The sequence below is a fragment of the Embiotoca jacksoni genome, unplaced genomic scaffold (genome assembly GCF_022577435.1).
Source record: "Embiotoca jacksoni isolate LCO1_2020_lvr unplaced genomic scaffold, fEmbJac1.0.p SCAF_1, whole genome shotgun sequence".
NCBI classification, from domain to species: Eukaryota; Metazoa; Chordata; class Actinopteri; family Embiotocidae; genus Embiotoca; species Embiotoca jacksoni.
Window position 1 is genome coordinate 7559470 of NW_027185229.1, and position 21094 is coordinate 7580563.

At 38.5% G+C, this 21094-nt stretch overlaps 1 protein-coding gene across 3 annotated transcripts in view; it reads left to right on the forward strand.

Annotated features, from left to right (window-relative positions):
* slc2a9l2 (solute carrier family 2 member 9, like 2) overlaps window positions 1–21094 on the forward strand; it is a 90581-nt gene that overhangs the window by 46528 nt on the left and 22959 nt on the right. For all 3 annotated transcript variants that reach the window (XM_069144584.1, XM_069144668.1, XM_069144499.1), the window contains exons 10-11: window positions 2043–2144; window positions 2457–2532. In XM_069144584.1, coding sequence (XP_069000685.1) covers window positions 2043–2144; window positions 2457–2532 — 178 coding nt within the window. The remainder of the gene's footprint in view (window positions 1–2042; window positions 2145–2456; window positions 2533–21094) is intronic.

Sequence of the window (21094 nt, forward strand, 5' to 3'; positions counted from 1 at the left end):
ATACCTGTAATATTCTCTTCCTCCAAAGTAATTTAGATGTTGATTGTCGTTGGTGTAAAACCAGCCACAGCATCAGTGTCAGTGTGTGTTTTCCTCAGTCATATCCTGGTGTTGTAGTGATTGCAGTGGAGATGAAGGGCCGGTGATGCCTTAAGCTGTGGCCAGTTGTCTTTAATGGCTCATCTGCTTCCTGATGTGATGAATAGTGACCCGACATTTGAATCCTGCCAACCGTGAAGGCTGAAGTTACCAGTCTGACCTCTGTCGAGTCTGCCAAGAAGTGGGATATTGTCCTGGGTGTATTATTATATCCGAGCTGTCATTTAATCCATTTGTCAGTAGCTCATTGCGTAATTTATATTTCACAAAATAGACCAGCCCTGGAAACATATGATCATAATTTGTAATTACAAGTTATTAAAGTGATTTTCTTTGTCAGGAAGTGATATGACCTACTTGCCTGCAGTGTTACTGGTAAATTTTCATTAGCAAAAGAGTGCTGTAATCAGATATTTTTCAGCACGTGCTCGTCCAATCTAGGAATTACAGTGACATGCAGCCAAATTTGTAACGATGATTACTAAATACACGAGAGCAGGAATCAAATGGTCAAAATGCTTCATGCACACAGAGGACTAAATGAAACAATCAGATATTCACACAATAACTGTCTCACAGGTCTCATCATGTTACACTCTCCTACAATAGACAAACATCTGTTTGTCACACAGGCTCATTCTCACACACACACACACACACACGCACACGCACACGCACACACACACACACACACACACACACACACATACACACACACACACACACACACACACACACATGCAAGCTCATAAATATTCAGCCTCTCTCACACACACATTCAGAGACTTCAGAGACCTTAATGAGCAGCGGGCATACCAGTGAGTCTGTCTGTGTGTGGATGTAGAATGGGTACTGTCTCAGAGAGGATTGTCTTGTGCCTAGGGACCAGTGGGTTATGTGTACTTATTAAGTGAATTCGTGTGCTTTTGTAGGCAATCCAAATCTAAATCTTGTGCATTATGGAGTATACCGACAGGAAACTGCTCAAACGAAGAGGATAACAGTCGATTTAGACTTTGAAACAGCGGAATGTTCTTTTTGAGAGGGTTTCCTTGTGTACATACTACACACAAACACACATCTTACCTTCTCTGCTCAGAAACCCCTCGCTACAGGGATACATACTGTACAAATACTAGTGACCCTATCCTGGAACCTCATGAAATCCCACTGGTTAGGTGAGATAGGTGCCATAAATACTTTAAATCTCTGAGGCTATGGTAGTGCTTTGGTCAGGCTTTCATCTCATACTCAATGCTTCATTCATAACCTGGAAAGACACTAGGGTGAAGAGCAAAAACTGGACTCCGAATTATTGATGAGCCACGTTAAGTGTTGAGTATGAGTAAATCTTTATGTCACTATGTACAGTATGTACAAAATAGTCTCGCATAGTCACACCTGTCTCCACTCTGGCTGCAGCCATATGTTATGCTGGTGTAGTCAAAAAAGTCACCGTGGTGTGTCTGAATTTCTTTTAACTAATCGCAATTACCTTGGATGGATGCAGCAAAAGTACCTTTGCAAAATAGTGTGTAGGGCAACTTTATTGTAGATATGATGGATTATACATGGGGCAACTTGTACCCCTAAAATGGAATTAACTCATTTTTGTTCGTATTGATTACATGTATGTTTCCCCTTCTTATACAAGTCAAAACATCTGCTGTGAAAATTGAATTTTGACCTAAGAAAGATGCCAAGCGCTCATTTTTAGAACTCATTCTTTTGAATTCAATCTAAAGTAGTAAAGACATTTAAAACAAACAAAGTTATCGCAATCCATTTGGTTGATTTAAGTCTGGACCAATTGGCAGGCTGATTAGTTGATGAATTGACATTCCTGGAGCCATGATTATAGCTTGGATGGAAATAGGTCTATCATCATAATTTAATTGTACAGAAAGCCCCAGAGTTTTATACTGTTTTTGTGCTTTATCTAGGGGTTGGTGGTTGAACGAATCGGTAGGAAGCCCCTCCTCATATTTGGTTTCACTTCCATGGCCGTGTTCTTCAGCCTACTCACAGTTTTCCTCAATTTCCAGGTAAGCCATACTTCCTCTTCTTGCTGCTAGACATACAGTATGTGAGTGTGCACATAGATGCTGTGTGCTCCAGTTACTCCATGCAGTGAAAAAATGACCATCAGGATTTCTATTCTGTGGAAACACAGCTGTTATCACCACACATATTAAGACACATTTTGGGCATCGTTCCATATTTTCAGAACTTTGAACAGTAAGTGCTCATCAGCAGAACTTCCACATTTCAAAAAAGTAAATATTACACAATACGTGTAGCTTAAAAATAATAATTATGTCCCCTGCAATATGATCTCTCCCCCTGTGTCCTCCCAGGATATTGTATCATGGATGCCCTACCTCAGTTACATCTGCATACTGGCTGTGATTGCATCATTTTGCTCTGGACCAGGTAAAACTACTGATATACATATTTACCGTCTAAGATTTTCTCAATTTCTCTGTTTGGATTTTTCCCTCTCTGTTTATTATTCATTCCCACTTCACTTAAAAATGCACTGGAAGTAATCTGAGTAAATACCCTGCAGATTTTTAGCAAATTAGCTAATTCATGCTTTATATTTCAGTGAAGTAGGTGTTGAATAATGAATGTGACTTTCCCAACACTGGTCTAGAATAATCAGGCCGCGAGAGTGTCAGTAATCATCACAGTGGAAGTTGTTGTCATATATTAGCATACTAAATAGAAGCCACACCGTGTATATTGTATATGGAATGACACCGCAAATGCCCAGTAGAGAGTGTGAGTGTGCACAGTGTGTCTTGGTGGGAGGTTGACTTTCAAGGTGAGGCTATTGTTGTCAACGCACATACATATTCTCTAAGAATAATAATGCCTCCAGGGAGGAGTTCGCTCAGAATACTGCCTCAGCTGCATCAGAATGAGTTGAGACCAGTGGAGTAGCAGAAAATATGGAAAAATGGAGACCGCCTCACAATTATTACAAACAGTGGGTGTATAAACATTTGCTTTTTCAGACCAAGTTCTGTAAAAAAGACAGTGCTGCTGCTACCCTCTGTTAGAATTCCTCTAGTCATTCGATGCCCTGCTCAGGCACACTTATCATTAAGGGAAGAGATTGTTTCACTGCCTAGTGATGATTTATGACTTATTGACACACATGAATTCTCACACTGCTTTGAAATAGTGAAAGACTGGGAGGGGAACAAAAGGAAATGTACAAGAGAGTTGGCCCCAGTAGCGCTTTGAGCCCTTGAGTGGGTAAATGAGGAGCTACAATTCCTCTTAAGTCAATTCACTATGGCAACCATGACCCAGATATTTCCCAGTTCGACAAAAACACAAAGATTGTTTTTCTCAATAGCAAAATGGGTAATGTTTTTTGTTTTTGACTTAAGTGTATAACTTCAGCATATTTGTCCTTTTTTTTTCCCACTAAAATATTCATCAAATCTTTTGAAGTTTTTTCTTTCTCTCTTTCTGTGAACCTTTCTTTTTTCTTGAATCTTTCCTTGATCATTTTTTTTTCTTCAATATGTATATGTATTTATGTGGAATCTTTCAATTTCCTTGGAATCTTATTGATTTTATTTTAATTATTTTTTTAATGTACATTTTCTTTCTTTCTTTTTGAAACTTTTTAATCTTTTACTTTTTTTCTTGAATCTTTCTTTGCCTCTTTCTTTGAACCTCTCGTACATCTTTTAAATAGTTCAGATGAAGTCATACAGTATATAGGTTCCCGACAGCTGGTTTTCCCCCTCTGTGAGAAATCTAAAACCATTTTTAATGAGTCACCTGCCCACAGAGCTTTTCCTTCATTCCCAATTATAGACAACCTATTTTTCTGTATTTTTGCAAGATGATGAATATTGCCTCTACCCATTCTTGTTACCTACTGTAATTTCCTGGTTTGACTACTTGTTAAAAAATATCCAGTATGTTTCCCTTTTCCAACCTGCCCTCAGTGCCAGATTTAGATGATACTGTTTTTCCTACACTTCTCATGTTTCTGCTGCCTGAAATAGGCTCCTGTTGCCTTGATGCCTGCTGCCCATCTGGGGCAGAAAATACCAAGAGTACATAACATTAAGCCAGACTTATTATTTAATTTGCAATTGAAATACAAACTGTGATGATAAAACAGGTGCAGTGTGTCCCATGAAGGTTCTCACTGTCTGTAATCACAAAATCAAACCTGATCTTTTTGTTTTGTTGTATTCAAAGAATATTTTTGTTTGTAAGAAACCATCATGAAAGATGCATCTGATTGTACTCTGCTATTTCTTGGCATTGTGCTCTACATTCCTATCCGTGCCCACTCAGTATAGAGTCCTCCTGGACAGTATTTCCTTTAGTCGTTTCTATGGTTCTCGACAAATAAGGGGTGGATATGGCTGTCATGAGCCATAGTGCAGTTGTCAAACTTGCACAGTGTCAGCACAACACTGCAACACACTCGCATCAGGAATGGCACACCAGTGGTGTTGGTACAGTACTTGGAAAGTGGTAGGACATTTTTAGAGAGCCTGTATTAACCTCAGAAACAGATCAACATAGTGGGTCTTTGTTGGTTTTGCTGATGTTGCAGAAAGACTTGCCAAAAGAAAAAAACAGCCAATTTGACATCAGTTTTAATTTCTTTCTTGTGGCCTTAAATATGGCTGATTTGATTAAAATTTAGAGACGAAAATGTGTAATTTACTGCAAGTCGTTGCCCTGTGCTGGTTTAAAGCATGGATGTGGAAGTTTCTGATGACTGTTTGGTGGCCTCTGATTTACTATCATTATCAATATTCAATATTATGCTAAAGCCATAGTAGACTTTATTTGGCTTAGTATTTAACTTTTAAACAGTATGCCAGCCTTCTAAGATAAGATGTGTGTAAAACAACAGAGAAATATTGTAAGAGTTCACTCCTGAACACATGCCATGTCAAATGACACAAGGTGGAAGGCCAAGAAAAATAAAAAATAAAGCTGCAGTCTAGTGAAATTTGTTACAAAATCCATTAAAAAAAATAGTTTTTTTTCAGCTGCAATTTCCCCCTTTGGAACATGTTTTGAGTTACAGGAGGCACTTTCTCAGTAGGCTCTTTGGTGTTTGGGTGAAATGATAGTGATAATAAATCCTACGAAATCCAGCACTGCATGCATCTATGGCAGCATGGGAGCAAATAAAATCTGATAAAAATCCATGTTGAAAAATGAAAAGGATAATGTAGTGCTTAGTTCCCTGTAGTCCAAAAGCAATGAAAAAGACATCAAACTACCACTGCATTGGGTGACATTGTCCTTCATTATTATACTGTCATCTGTAGTGTTGCATTAGAATAAATTAGCCTTGTTACACTAATTGGATTTACTTAAGTTACTGTAAAAGCTTTACAATTAACCTACATTTGTAAGTTAAAATATGTAAACGTAGATAAAATTTTTTTTCACATGAACAGCAGTCTCCTGGGTGAATGTCCCATGTTTGACCGATCTCACCACACATCAGCTCCTCCCTGTTTGGGCTTTTTCACAGATCCCCCCATGTTGCACTGCTGTGTTTTTACAGTAGCCCAGAACACACGAACCAGACGCTGGCTCCAGAGAGGGCCCTTTGTGATTTTCATGAGTTTCACTGCCACCATAGATTCTCTTACATGCACTAGATCAAGGGTCTTCAACCTTTTTCCTCCTGCAATCTTGTAGTTGGAGACCCCTGCACTAGATTCTGCTAGATCCTACATACTGCTCCTTTAAGCTGTTTGTACTACCTGTACAGATATGTTTTAGGGGAGGACCGACTCAACTCTATGACGCAAATCAATTCTTCTGCCAAACACCGGAGCTGGTGAGGAGCACCCTTGGAGCAGATACATCTAGTCAAGGTTAATTGGGTCCTTTCATTGCTAGAGGCTGTATCTGGGAATCACTGTATATGCTCCTGTATGGAGAGCAGACCTGATTTTTTTTCAGGCATGAATACTGTTAGATTATAGTTACAGAGAAATTCTTGCCATGTTCCGTTCCCTGGTTTTATGTTTTCTGATAAATCAACGATGAGTATTGCTGTAGAAGCTGACTTGTATACTTTATATTCCACACTGAACTAGTTGCTGTTTAAAACCATTTCTATAGTCGAAAACAATTCAGTGATTTTCTTTTCTGCTTCTGTGAGGCTGAGTCTGTTATCTCATTAACTGGAGATAGGGGGCAACACTGCTGAGTGTTGCCCCCTATCTCTATGCCCCCTTGTCAAACCAAACAACTCTCCCCGAGATGTTCCACCACCCATGTAACTCTGCTGCCCATATATGAAAACTAATAAGACCACATATAGCAAACTAACAGGACAATACACGACTGAGTCACATCACCACTCCGTTTCTGCATTCTGCAAGAAGAATGGGATCTCTGCTGGCCTTTTTTTTTTTTATATGCGTTGTATATAATAAAACAGCTGGAGATGCTGGTGTAGAAGGTATCACACGACAGAAGTAAGTCAATAAATATTGACATGTGAAATTATATTTCCTGCAACACTGGGGCTGGTCTGTTAAAAAGTTAACAGCAACTCCAGTGAGCAGGTGGTGACTGTTCCATCGTGAGACAGTGGAAACAGACACATCCCCAAAGGTGTTGTGTTCATTAGTTTGGGACCATGGTACTGCTGTCTCTGTAAGTGGAGGTAGCATCCTTTTTTATAAAATGATTATAAATCAAACCACATAATTTTTTTTCTCAGCAAAGATGTGGTGAAAACAAATGCAGGATGATGATAACATGTGTTCAGTTTTACATCAATGACTGAGGTTATTTTTTTTTATTTTTTGTCATTTTATTAACATTTTGGACATGAGGGTTTGTACTGTATATAATGTTTCTGTGGCATTATGTAAATTCACAGTCATTAATATCCTTTCCATTTATCTCAACAGTCGAAAACATGCAAAACTGCTGCTTCAGAGTATTTGATGTTTACACTGTGGTTCTAAGTCTAACTTTCATATGCAAATTATTCCAGAAATTATGATTGTTTCAAAACTGAGGTCCCTTTGATTTATTCTGCATGCAGTGTAACTATACGGCACTCATCTCATTCAAGGTTGCATTATTGTCAGCTCGTTTCTTCTCAGGATATTCAGTGCAGCTTGAGTGCTTTATGGTCCCATAGCTCTCAGTGATAGCGGTGACTCAGTTACATGTTTATCCACTTGTTGCTCCACAGCCTGAATTATTCAGATTCAATTTAAATTTCAACCCTTGTGCACATTACATAGTTTTTTAAGCAACACAGCAGCTGCAGAAGGGGAAGTTATTACAGCAGCAATCATTTTAACAACAAATAAACCAGAATCAGAGGGGTGTACTTTAATTAGTGGGTTAGTGAGGTATGTTGAGACTAAAGCCAGCGTCCTCAATGTAACCTCTCATTTCACCTTGGTAGATCACCATAGTAACAAATCCTGCAAACTTAACCTACAGTGGGTACGGAAAGTATTCAGACCCCTTTAAATTTTTCACTCTTTGTTTCATTGCAGCCATTTGTTAAAATCAAAAAAGTTCATTTTATTTCTCATTATTGTACACTCAGCACCCCATGTTGACAGAAAAAAACAGAAATGTAGAAATTTGTGCAAATTTATTCAAAAAGAAAAACTGAAATATCACATGGTCATAAGTATTCAGACCCTTTGCTCAGTATTGAGTAGAAGCACCCTTTTGAGCTAGTACAGCCATGAGTCTTCTTGGGAATGATGCAACAAGCTTTTCACACCTGGATTTGGGGATCCTCTGCCATTCTTCCTTGCAGATCCTCTCCAGTTCCGTCAGGTTGGATGGTGAATGTTGGTGGACAGCCATTTTCAGGTCTCTCCAGAGATGCTCAATTGGGTTTAGGTCAGGGCTCTGGCTGGGCCAGTCAAGAATGGTCACAGAGTTGTTCCGAAGCCACTCCTTTATTATTTTAGCTGTGTGCTCAGGGTCATTGTCTTGTTGGAAGGTGAACCTTCGGCCCAGTCTGAGGTCCAGAGCACTCTGGAAGAGGTTTTCTTCCAGGATATCTCTGTACTTGGCCGCATTTCCTTCAATTGCAACCAGTCGTCCTGTCCCTGCAGCTGAAAAACACCCCCATAGCATGATGCTGCCACCACCATGTTTCACTGTTGGGATTGTATTGGGCAGGTGATGAGCAGTGCCTGGTTTTCTCCACACATACCGCTTAGAATTAACGCCCAAAAGTTCAATCTTGGTCTCATCAGACCGGAGAATCTTATTTATCATAGTCTGGGAGTCCTTCATGTGTTTTTTGGCAAACTCTATGCGGGCTTTCATATGTCTTGCACTGAGGAGAGGCTTCCGTCGGGCCACTCTGCCATAAATCCCCGACTGGTGGAGGGCTGCAGTGATAGTTGACTTTGTGGAACTTTCTCCCATCTCCCTACTGCATCTCTGGAGCTCAGCCACAGTGATCTTTGGGTTCTTCTTTACCTCTCTCACCAAGGCTCTTCTCCCACGATTGCTCAGTTTGGCTGGACGGCCAGGTCTAGGAAGAGTTCTGGTCGTCCCAAACTTCTTCCATTTAAGGATTATGGAGGCCACTGTGCTCTTAGGAACCTTGAGTGCTGCAGAAATTATTTTGTAACCTTGGCCAGATCTGTGCCTTGCCACAATTCTGTCTCTGAGCTCCTTGGACAGTTCCTTCGACCTCATGATTCTCATTTGCTCTGACATGCACTGTGAGCTGTAAGGTCTTATATAGACAGGTGTGTGCCTTTCCTAATCAAGTCCAATCAGTTTAATTAAACACAGCTGGACTCCAATGAAGGAGTAGAACCATCTCAAGGAGGATCAGAAGAAATGGACAACATGTGAGTTAAATATGAGTGTCACAGCAAAGGGTCTGAATACTTATGACCATGTGATATTTCAGTTTTTCTTTTTTAATAAATTTGCACAAATTTCTACATTTCTGTTTTTTTCTGTCAACATGGGGTGCTTAGTGTACATTAATGAGAAATAAAATGAACTTTTTTGATTTTAGCAAATGGCTGCAATGAAACAAAGAGTGAAAAATGTAAAGGGGTCTGAATACTTTCTGTACCCACTGTATATGATACGTAGAATTTGAGCTTATAGAAAAGGAACGTAGTCTCTCTATTCCTTGCATTCATAACTTGTATTTATGTCATTTTGTGACAGAAAGCTGCATAATTTGAATATTGCACAGTGACCCTGGAAAAACAGGTCATACCTACGTTGAATCCATGTAAACTTGTAACTTTGCAAGTCATAATTACTGTATGACTGGCTGGGCGTTGCAATGTTTGAGGTCAGCATGACCAGGGAAGGTGGAGACGGGGATTTTGAGGACAGAAGAGACAATAAGAATTTCTCAGGTAGGACATTTTCATGGCTTTGTTGGATGGTCACATGACGTACATGCATAGATGAAGGCCAATGGAAAAGAGTAGACCAAAAAAATGAAGGTATCTCAATTTGTGAGCCGTTATTGTGAAACAAATACATTTTTCTCTGTTTACCAACGTCGCTATCACACATTTTGATGTGAGACTGGGTTGACTGGGGAACAAGAATGGCTGTGCAAGATTTTATCAATGTACTCAACTGTTGTTAAGATGTTTCAGTCTGAGCCAAAATGAGTTTGAACCATGTACAAGCATGCAAAACCCACAGTGCAGCAGAATTATCAGTGTTAATGGACCGAGTGCCAGCTCAGTGGTCTGCCAGACACTCCAGAGAGCCAGTCAAAGCAGCATTAACTAATCTGGCCCGTTTTTTCAACATAGCTGTGTGGTTAGAATAAGATATCATATCTCTAATAATCAATTGTTATAAGCAAGTATTTAACCAAAACTAATGCCACAAATTACAGTAAATCTTTTGATTTAGCAACAGACCAACCCTTATTATTTCACCTTATTCTTTTTGAAAGGCCTTTAAACCACCAGGGGTGTGATAAGTAAATTAAACCAGAGTGTGCAATACCTGCCTGCTAATAGTTTGCATAAAAACTATTCATACCATCATTGATGAGAATTTGCATCAGCTGTTAAATGTTGTGGACAGTAGTTTGAATATATTTTTGTCAGTTCCTTCATAAAAAATGATTGAGTCATCTTCATACAGTGATGACTATCTTGTCCTGCTCCTCTTGACCTTGCAAAAGAAGAGGAGATTTTGGTTTGTGAGACAAACCGGCTGTGACACTGTTGCCTGGTTACTACCAACTCTGCTACATAAACTATATAAACTACTAGCTGTCCTGACAGCCTAGTTGTTCGATGCTGGTCCATACGTTGTCTGTGAGATTGTTTATTTTGTAATTTTTGCGCCCTTTGTCGGATAACACCGGCTCGCTGGAGACGCACACAGTCAACATTGTCTTTGGAGTTGTGATGTCATGTCCGTTACTTTTCCACACAATTAGTTGATTCCTTCACTTGTGCTGTGTAAGCTCTGAAAAATGGACCTTCTTCAGAAAAAAACCAAACGCTATTTAACTGTGTAATATTTGCGTTTTGTGGGAAAGTACTCATGACAAAAACACTTCGATAAAATATATTGCCATGCGAATTAATCGCACGAAAAAAAACGCCCCCAGTGTGTAAAGACCTTTTAGAGTGTAACAAAACAAATGAGCAGCTCAGCTGTAGTGTCATTGAACTGTATCTGACCCACTGCTCTGAACCCCCTGGAAGGAGAGAACATAAAGAGAATTTCTCAGTTGGGATATATTTTTTGGCATATTTTGGACGAGGAACTTCCACATTATATTTGTCACTAGCGAAACTTTCTTACTCCGACAGCGGCCTCAGGAACTTATTTTTTCTCACCTAATATCTGTGATGGCTGTCCCCTTGACTGTCTCTCACATTAATCATAGACTGCATAGTATATTGCTGTCCTGGGGGGTTGTTCTTTTGCAATTAGAACAAGGCGGTCCTCTAACCACAGACAATGTTTTTGATATCTGACAGCAGACACTTGAATGTCCACTGTGTGAAATTCTTCTTTTTACTCTTTGGTACATTTTTATGAAGAATACTTGGCCCCAAACTGAGTGACACAGGTAGCTTTATATGATTATTTTTACATTTCATGCCGGAGCACACGCCTTGTACACAGGTGACATTTATCAGGTTAAAAAAAACAACTTGGTTAGAGAGTTTGGGAAATCCTACTCGGGCCACAGTTTTCTCCTCCTCAGTCAACAGTGCAAATCTAATATGGATGAAGTTCTGGAAATGTCTTATTTTTAGTGTGCTCATTTAACACCTGCATAATGAATGAATTAATGTAATCCCAGTGACTCACTCCATATGTAAACAGTGAATTGACTGTTGTTTAGGATGAAAATAAACAGCTCACTCATGCTGTCACACCACATGCCTACTGTATATTATATGTTATTTTGACGGGTTTGTTTTGAAACTTGAGGAAATCCTTGCGGTTTCTCTTTTTCATTTCATAGATTATATACTGCTGAGAAATAAGCAGTGCAAAAGCTAACATTCTCCCACTCATCACTGTTTGTATGGTCTAAACTCTTCTCTCCTCGCTTAATTTTTCCTTGTCTCCCTCAATCCCTCTTTGGCAGTGAACACACTACAGATGAAATTTGCAATCTAAAAAATGAGAGACCTTTTCCTCAGCAGGAGAACATGGGCGAGGGATCAGTGGAGGCTGAAATCGAACAAGCCTTGCAGCCAAATGAGAACGTGTTGCTATAGTAAACTTTTCTAACTTTAAGGAGATGACACCATTGGTATTTAGAAAAGAAGATGCTAGGAAAGGGTTTGTAAGGACCTGACAGTGGAGTCAGCCATGTCAGTTAAAACTTGCTGCCACTCCTTGAGCTCATTATTTTAAGAAAATCCTCATTTTTTAAATTGATGGTAGCTGATATTATTCAACAGTTATTACTATGGCATGTTCACAGTAAACATTGTAAAAGAAATTTGGAACAAAACAAAAGATTGTCACGCACAAACTTCACATTTTTTCTACCCACTGCAATAAATTGCTATAAACACAAAATGCTGAGAGAAAGCCTTTTGCAACCTTGGTGGAAAGAAACAAAAACATATTGCTTTCCTGTCTTTACATGGCTGTGAATTTTCATAAAGCTATTTTATGATGACATCTGGGAACATTTTGAGTGAAACATAATGACCTTCAGAGCCCTGCTCGCACCTCTTTTCTTGCCTCTTCCTATGTGATCCCGGAATCGCTCCTCTTAGATTAAACCCCTTTAGTGTTGCTGAGATCATTTGTAGAGGAGACAGAAAACAGCCTCCATCGTAGAGGCCCTTTTAGCATGTTTAAAGTTCATTCTCAGCTCAAAACAGTTCTAATAAATGTTCTCATGCATCAATTCTTTGCACCCACCATTCATTTAAAGTGAGTTTAGAAACATTAAAGAACACGTGACAGAGTCAATAATAATAATTTACACACAGCTACAAGCTTCTTTTTTCTGCATTTGTATTTTGGATTATTTAGACGTTGGATTATAGCAGATGCTGTAGCAAAATTCTGAGAAACTGATAACCAAAACCATTAATTTAAATAGCAACTCTTGCTTTCATGCCTTGCACAAATAGAATCCAGAGCAGAGCAAGAAAACATCTGGTATTATCATTTGCATATTGGTCTTCCCAGAAATTAGCTTCAAGCTGTATTTATATCTGTAGCCTTCAGACCTATTAAGCACCTAATGGACTGACGTCAAAGTACAGGGCACAGTTTTTTTCAACATCAAGATGATGTTCAAGAATGAACATCAACAATGTTTTTTCTTCATTATCGTTTCTATTGCAGGATCGAGTCAGGAGTCAAACATTTATTCACAAAAAAAGCAAGCAAATAAGCCTGACCTGTTTCAGATTTTTGTTTGTGAGATAAAATTCAAAAGATATGCTTTTGTTCTCAATAGTCAGAAGCTGCCTTGACTTGATTATGGAATGAGACATTCATGATGCACATTTTTCAGTGATAAAAGGGAAATTATTGTTGCTTCCTGTCAAATCACACTGAACCCTTCATTGTCCAAATGTAAATGGTGTAAAGACAATGAATACGTACTGTTCATGGGCAGATCACGAGGTACAAACATTCGTTTTCTGTTTGCGCCTGCTGAATACATTTTCTATCAAAATATTTGTCTCCTAATTCAAATGAAATATTTGGACACCAGTGCTAAAGAACTTCATTTGCTTTTGACAGTTGATTGGTATTTATCAATTAATTCAAGAACAGGTATTCAAGCATATTATTTACTGCTACTTTGTAATCACATAACAGCAAACTATTTGTCAGATGTGTCAAGGTTTTTTTTTTTTTTTTTTTTTTTTTACCAGTATGTGATTTTACTGCAGGAAAAGTGTGAATAAAATGTCAACATGGTGCTAAAAGTATGGCTGTATAATGTTGCTAATATCACAATCAGTACTGAAAGGATGAGTCCTCATACCAAAACCACAAAATAGGTGTATTTCCAATGACTCCAAAAATCACATTGTTTTCAGTGCCCTCTGGAGGACTGAAACATCATCAAACCTAAAGGAGAAAAGGTCATTTACCAAAACGACATATATGATGGTTAGAAAGTATCAGTGACAGGCGTACCAGGCGTTCGTCGTCATGGTAACAAGACTAAACACATATTAACATAAGTTAACCTGATCCATACCTGCGCCTTTCAGACCCAACTCAAATGAACTTCTGTGGCTCTGCCAGATTTAAGACCTAAACCAAGGCTTTCAATTTTGTTACCCCCGCCCTTAAAGACAAAGTGATATGCTTTCTTTGAAATGGCTTTCCTATAAAAAATATCCTTTTTAACAGTGGCAAAGGTCCAACAAAGAATTAGGCACCATAATCCACCAGTACTCTAATTAAGAAAACTACCTCCTTAGAGCAGAACTAAAGATTTATGTGCGTACACTTTTATCTCACCAAGTTGTACAGCACTCACTCATCTGCGAGTGAATGACAGCAATGTTTTATGGCACTCATATCTAGCTAAAACATCACAGACAATCCATGTGTAATCCTTTTTCTAATCATGGTGGGTGGTGGAAAGTTTTTAATACGCATATCATTGGAGCTGTGAGGGCCAGTAAATGAAATCACAGCTGCTGTGTTGCAAATGATCAGTGTTGTGGACGTAATGAAGATTTTCAATTACTTGTAAATTAAATTGTAAAACTAAAAGTTAGAGCAAATATGCATCACTCTTTAAATTGTGTGCCAGTTCAGACTATGAGGAATTGAATGCTCGTTGCGGTGTAAACTTAAATTGTATTACGATTTTAATTTTTTTTAATGCCAAGCCATTAAAAATGTCAATGTTAAAAATAAAAGTCATCTTACTTTTATGTTATAATTCCCAAGCGAATTATAACATAAAAGTAAGATGACTCCATCATTTCCAAAACTCTCAAGTCTCAGCAGTTCATCCACAATGCACATGAATCACCTGTGAAAGAAATGAAAGATCATTTTTTTGAACAAGGGATGGATTTTTTGTGGTTGAACAGATTCTTTTGGTCTCATAGTAGCTGGACACCGTACTTGCCTTGAAAGACCATACAGCTGGAGAAAGACAAAGAGATGGCTACAAAGTGCTGACAGACAGGTCATCGCAGATAAGACAGGCGACCACTGAACAAGATGAATCACCTCTTACCTGGGAATGGGACAATAATCATGTTGGGGCACAAGACATGTTATTTTGAGAGTTAGTGGGTATTGAGAGATCCCAGGGGTGAGAGGAGATATCTTTGTGACAAGAGTGGCATGTGCTTCTTTTAAGAAGCAAAAACAATAATAAACAGCGACAGAGATGACAGGAGCAAACTCTCCATTGCATAAACTGAACACAAGCTTAAACTTAATGACGTTTGATAGCCAACTTTACAGAACATTTTGATAAGAAGATCATAAGAAATAAAGAAGAGAAGTAAAGGCTGATAGATTATGAGTCCTTGAGAGTGAACTCATCATTGCACACCTGGTTAATTCATGTGTGGCTGTATCCATCATTTTTGTGTTTACTACCTCATTTGTTTAATGTCCTGTTGTTCATTGAATCTCTACAGTACAAAGATACATACTTGGATGTATACTCAGATATACATTTTTCTTGCAGTTCAGTATATTATTTGAATACTCTATCATTTTGACCTATGAATAAAAACATAAATCAAATAAATGAACCTCGTCAGAACAAGTTTTAAGTGTTTTTAACATAAAAACACAAATTATAATCATAAATCTCCCAGTTGTCCCTGATTTGACTGTCACCCAGTCTTAATAGTTTTCATTCCTTACCTAGTTTCTCACTAATATTTTTGTGCATCCTGATGCTGATATCTCCTGTGAGAACTACATAAATAATATTTCATCCATGGACTCACTATAAAGCAGTAGATGATGTTTTGTTTGTTGGACTGAAATATTGATCTTCTACCAGGAGCTTGTCATCCACAGGAATTTATTTACTTTTCTTGAGGTCCCAAAACATTCACTGTGATCAGTTCGGTTGAGACACCTTCACCTCGGGATACATCACTGCCTCTACATGACCAGATTTTCTTTTGTTGGAAAGTTAAATGAGGAATATGCCCTCGTGTTGAGCTTTTACACAACATCACAGTAAAAAACTGGCAGGACAAGGGGTGTCGGTAAAGATGAGCTCATGGATTGTAATTTTGTTGTCAATTCTGAAATGAAATCATGTTGGGGTTACCATCAGCTCATGAAAACGCATGCCCTACCAGCGCACTTAGACCTGAGCTGCACCTCGATTGACGAAAACAAAGATTTTGTAAAAACCACAGTTGCTTGTGTCCTTATTCCAAACCAGCTGCCTCTTGTTGTTTCCTTTGAACTATTTCTCCCTGCAATATTTGAAACATCTGCTAGATAGAATATTTCCATATCTTGCTGTGAAAACCAGTATTTAATGAAGAAAAGAAAATTGTTCTTTACCCGGCTTTAATTCTTTAATATTTGCCAGTGTTGCCACAGCTGTTTTTATGGCTTTGTCTCCTGTACTACTGCTGCCATTGCTGGATCTACATTTTGAAACAGTTTGACTTCAATGTCATTGCACAAAGCCATTCCCACTGGTCACTGATTGGCCCACCTTTTAGAGCAAACAGGGTTTCCTGACTATAATTACAGCGAAGGCTGAAGTTGTGGGTGAAGCCAGGCAATTAAAGCAGACTGATATCTCAACATGACCATAGGAGTGCAACTACTGTATGTGTCTGAAACACCAGCAGGACAGTCTCGTGATGTGGGTGCAGATCAATAGAAAAGAATCGGCCAAGAAAAAGCAAGCAGCTTGTTACGACACACAATTACGTTTTGAAGTTAATCAACCTCGAGTGGTCATATAGATAATAATGTCTTTTACCAGGGAAGTCACAGTTCAGATGAAGTCTATATAATGTGAATTTTTCCTTCTTAGGAGGGGTTAGGATGGCGTGGATGGTTTGATCTGAGCGGACATTGGTGGCAAAGATTGGTATCTGCGTTTGAGTACAGTGACAGTTTTATTGGACCCACATTTACTGTTGTCATGAAGGTGAAGGTTTCATAACTTTAATGGAAGATCTAACTTTAATGCACAACACAGTTAAAATCATAATTTTAACCCGAACCATTATCTTTTAATTAAAACCCAAACCAAGTCGTCTTTGTGCCTCAACCTATCCAGGGGCGCTGATTTAGGAAGCACTCCTGTGGGTCGTACTTAAAAGCAAGAATAAACAGGACTTCTATGACTCTATTGGTTAAAGGACATGTTTTTCTCTAGCATTAAGAGAACTGATGATTATGGACATCTTACGGACTCTTAAAACACACAGATTCCTACTCAGTACCATCGATATACTGTATTTGCGTCACATTTTAATGGGATATATTTAAAATATTTAAATCTGAGCTCAGTGACAAACATCTACAAAAGTCATGTGTAGAACTACTTTTCTTTCTTTTCTTTCTTTTTTTTTTTATAAAACATTTGAGATAATTGGAAAGATAATGAGCTGACATTTACAATCCATAGGAGATTTTGTTATTTATTTAATAATAGTTGATTCCGTATGACGTGACACAAACACAGGCAACCACAGGATTTATCTTCAAGGCCCATTTGTCATTGTCATTGTGTATCAGTTTAGATCTTGCACTTCTTATCATTTTTTTGTCACATCAAAATGAAAAATTATGGTTTCCTTTAATTTTTTTTGTTTTTTTTTACCCTCTGTGATATGTTTCAAAATCCCCTTCAACCATGTTTTGAGATAAATACTCTACTATGAATTGTAATTTGTGATGTGTTTTTTCCTACCCAATCAAATTAGTTCCTCTCACCCTTTAAAACCGCTGTGGCGCAGTGAACTGTCACTTCGTAATTGCTGAAGAAGGAGCAGACCAGCCAAACTTTATGCAGGAGGAAGCTGCCATACTTGTCTGGGAGGTTCAGACTCATAATCACCAGATTTATGGAACTACAAATCGGCCTCCATGGGCTGATGATGTCAAAGTGGCTTGGGAAAAGGTGAAAAACATAAATGATGGGTATTATGAGAACCACTGCCTATTGTAAAAAGCGGTTCAATGATATAAGACAAAAACCTTAATTTGTTTGTAATTTAATTGCAATTCATTTGTAGTCAACCACAAGCCTTATATATTGTATGGCTGAGACTAGATACTGCATCAAGACATGTACCAACTGCCTGATTCACATCCAATTCAACAGACAAGAGTCAGTTTAATTTTTCACATGCATAGCTGAATCGGAAGATTGTATTACAAAATCTTGTTTTCATTATTTAAGTGTGACTAAATACGTAAGACATTCACCAAATCTATTTATGGCATTTTTGATTGGTCTGTTCATTTGTGCTCTTGCCCACGAAACCCATGAAAATAGCCCTCTGCTGGTTGCACTGCACTTAGACCTGGTGTGAGCTGGCTGAGCCACAGGTATGCAACTTTACCCCAAAATTGACACCAAAATTGTGTTGTACTGGCGCATCTTTACCACCACACCCTTGTTGTGCTGTTACACCCATCTCAGCGCAGTCAGGTTCACATTGACCCATGAAAATTGCAAACTGACGCAAGCACGGAAAAAAGCCCTTGCAATGCACCTAAATGCCAATGTGCCTGGATCCGGCAACGAAAATAAGACACTTAGTTTTAAACTCTGCACATACATCATTCTGTGCTGTGAAAGTAAAAAAATCCACTGTATGAACAAGAAGAAAAACAGTTTTGAGTGGAGAGGAACTATGCAAAAATGTAATCCCAAAACTGCTCGCTTACATTAATTATGACCCATAGCTTTCAACCATTTTTGCGTGTTGCTGAATAGCTACTATAAACCAAACATTACACACGCACTGTGTCAGTATGCATGCACATTGCATGTGGATTTTCCTGCATTAGTGTCCACGTGTTTTTGCACTATGCTCATGCTGCTGTTTTTGTGACATGGATGTTTCATGGGCTTGTGTGGGAGGGCAGTGTTCTGCTGGTGTGACATGATTATCCTATTATATAATTAGTGTATATTTATAGTGCGCAAGCTTTTGTTCGATAATATCACAAGCATACATCTGTGAGCAGTGGAGCAGACCACATGAGTCAGTACAAGGGCAAAGGTAATGCTACTAGAAAATCCTCCATACCGAGGGAAAGAAACAGAAGTCATTTATCATTGTTGGCCAGATTAATAAAAATGTGTTGGTTTTTTTTCATTATAACCACTTTATGGCATATTAAAAGAAACAGCATGATCTTAACCTTCTCACCAGAATCAAGCAGGATTGCCGCTACACTGATAGACTATACAGATGAGCTGGTTAAAGCCTCTGTCAGAACCAACTGCGAGTGAAAAAACAACAACATTGGCCTCTGGTGCTGCCTTCTCATCGCTGTCCTCTCATCTGCAGCTCTCTGCCTGAGGCACAACAGATCAAGGCCCTGGCACTGGTAGTGTGACCAACCCACCAAAAATGTGATGTCTCAGGAGGTCAAGCTGAAACAGAAGGCAGTGCAGTATTTCTTGTCACCTATCCAAACCAGAAACAAATTTGTATTTTCTGTCTGATCAGCTTTGTGCCATTTTGTCTTTTAGTGCTGTGATTTAGATCTTTTGTAATTGTGCCTTTTATTCTCTGTGCCCAGTAATTATCTCTTTACTTAATTAATCATAAGTATAGTTGTCTATTAGTCCGTACCAAACAGTTTAAGTTAAGTTCATTTAAAACAATGTTTGCGACATATTTCTTTAAAAAAAAAAGACAGGATGATTTCCCAGGACTGATTTCAAATTGAACTGCTTAGCAAACCAATTTTCAACACTGATTGCGAGGCTCACGGTTGTATGTTTACTTTTGAACTCTCTATACTTTTGGATGTTTGTGATGTACAGTAGGAGGTAGGGGAGCTTTGTAACAGCAAAACATTTGTTGAATATTTTTATAGCTGTGATCTTGAATGTGTTTGTGTCAGAATGGAGGACTTTAGGCATAAATTGCCCACCTGCTCGGTGTGTACTCCACATACAGCATAAACAGATTTTAATATTAAAATGTCCACCTGTTGTAGTGCATTAGAAAATTTGAGACATGTAAATCCATACAGCATAAATACAAATATTTTGCGTACCCATATGCTGGTAGAAATTAATCTAATGCAAACAGGCCACCATTTACACACAGCCACAGGTCTTTTAGATGGATGGTATGCAGAGTAAAGACTAATATTTAGGCAACACTACAACACAGAGGATATAGGGTGCATTTGGTGTAATAGGGAATATTTAATCAAAGCAGGTTATTTGTTAAACTAATCATTTGCTCACAGCTTGAATGTCCACTAATCAGTAAGTGGGTGTTGTGGTGTTTGGCTGGAAGGGGAAACCTGCACACTTTTATCCCACATTGTTTAATGACACATGCTGTCTCCACAGAGGCCCTCCGCACAATAAATGCTGGCCAAATAACCTAAATGACCCAATTACTGTGCATTCCCTGGGCTCAACCTCAGACTTCTCAGACCAGAACATGCTGTGGCGACAAGTTCACTTAATTAGCCCGCTTAACTCATTTAAGTTTTAAAACTGAAAATACCCAATCACCATTATGGATTGATCATATTTGTGGGAAATATGACAAATACAGGATGCAGCTAACAGTTATCTCTACAGCTAAAGGAGGTCCAATGTATCAGTATTTACTGGACTACTATATTTGAGCTCATATTTTTCCATCCACCATTTTACTTTTCACAAAAACTCTTTTCTGCCTTTCACCCTTTTTTACACGCACACAAGCTTCACATGTTAGTTGGGGCACAACTGTCTGGAAAACACTGTTTTGTACTGTGCGGATTATCTGTGAACAGATTTAAGCTGAACACTCACACACACACACACACACACACACACACACACACACACATACCCTCCCTGCATCATGTGTGAAGCAGATGTGTCCTTCCCTCTGTCCTTTTCCATTGCTTGGTTGTCCTGCTTGTGTCATTTGTAATGTATTGCATTTATAGTGGACTTTTTCTGTTAGTTTAAATCTTCACTGTTGGGAGAAGCAGAACTATCCAGCTATAATCTCACAGATAGTTACCTCACATTATGATTCCTCTTGGCATGCAGCTTTGTAGCCAGTAGCAATTGTAAGCACAATGTAAAAAAAATATATATTATTAAAGCAGGACTGTGTCAACGATAACTCCATCTGTCCTTTAAAGATTTAAAGCATTGATATTTTTTTGATTTTGTTGTTAAATCTCAGGCTGCAATGTGCTACCACTAAAGTGAAAATGCTACTTTATATTTTTTTTCTCTCTTTTGGCATTTTAGATAAAGACCAAAAATATGTCTGTTAGTTCAGCTTCCCTGAAATACAATTCAAGTAATCAGAAGGAGAGAAGAACG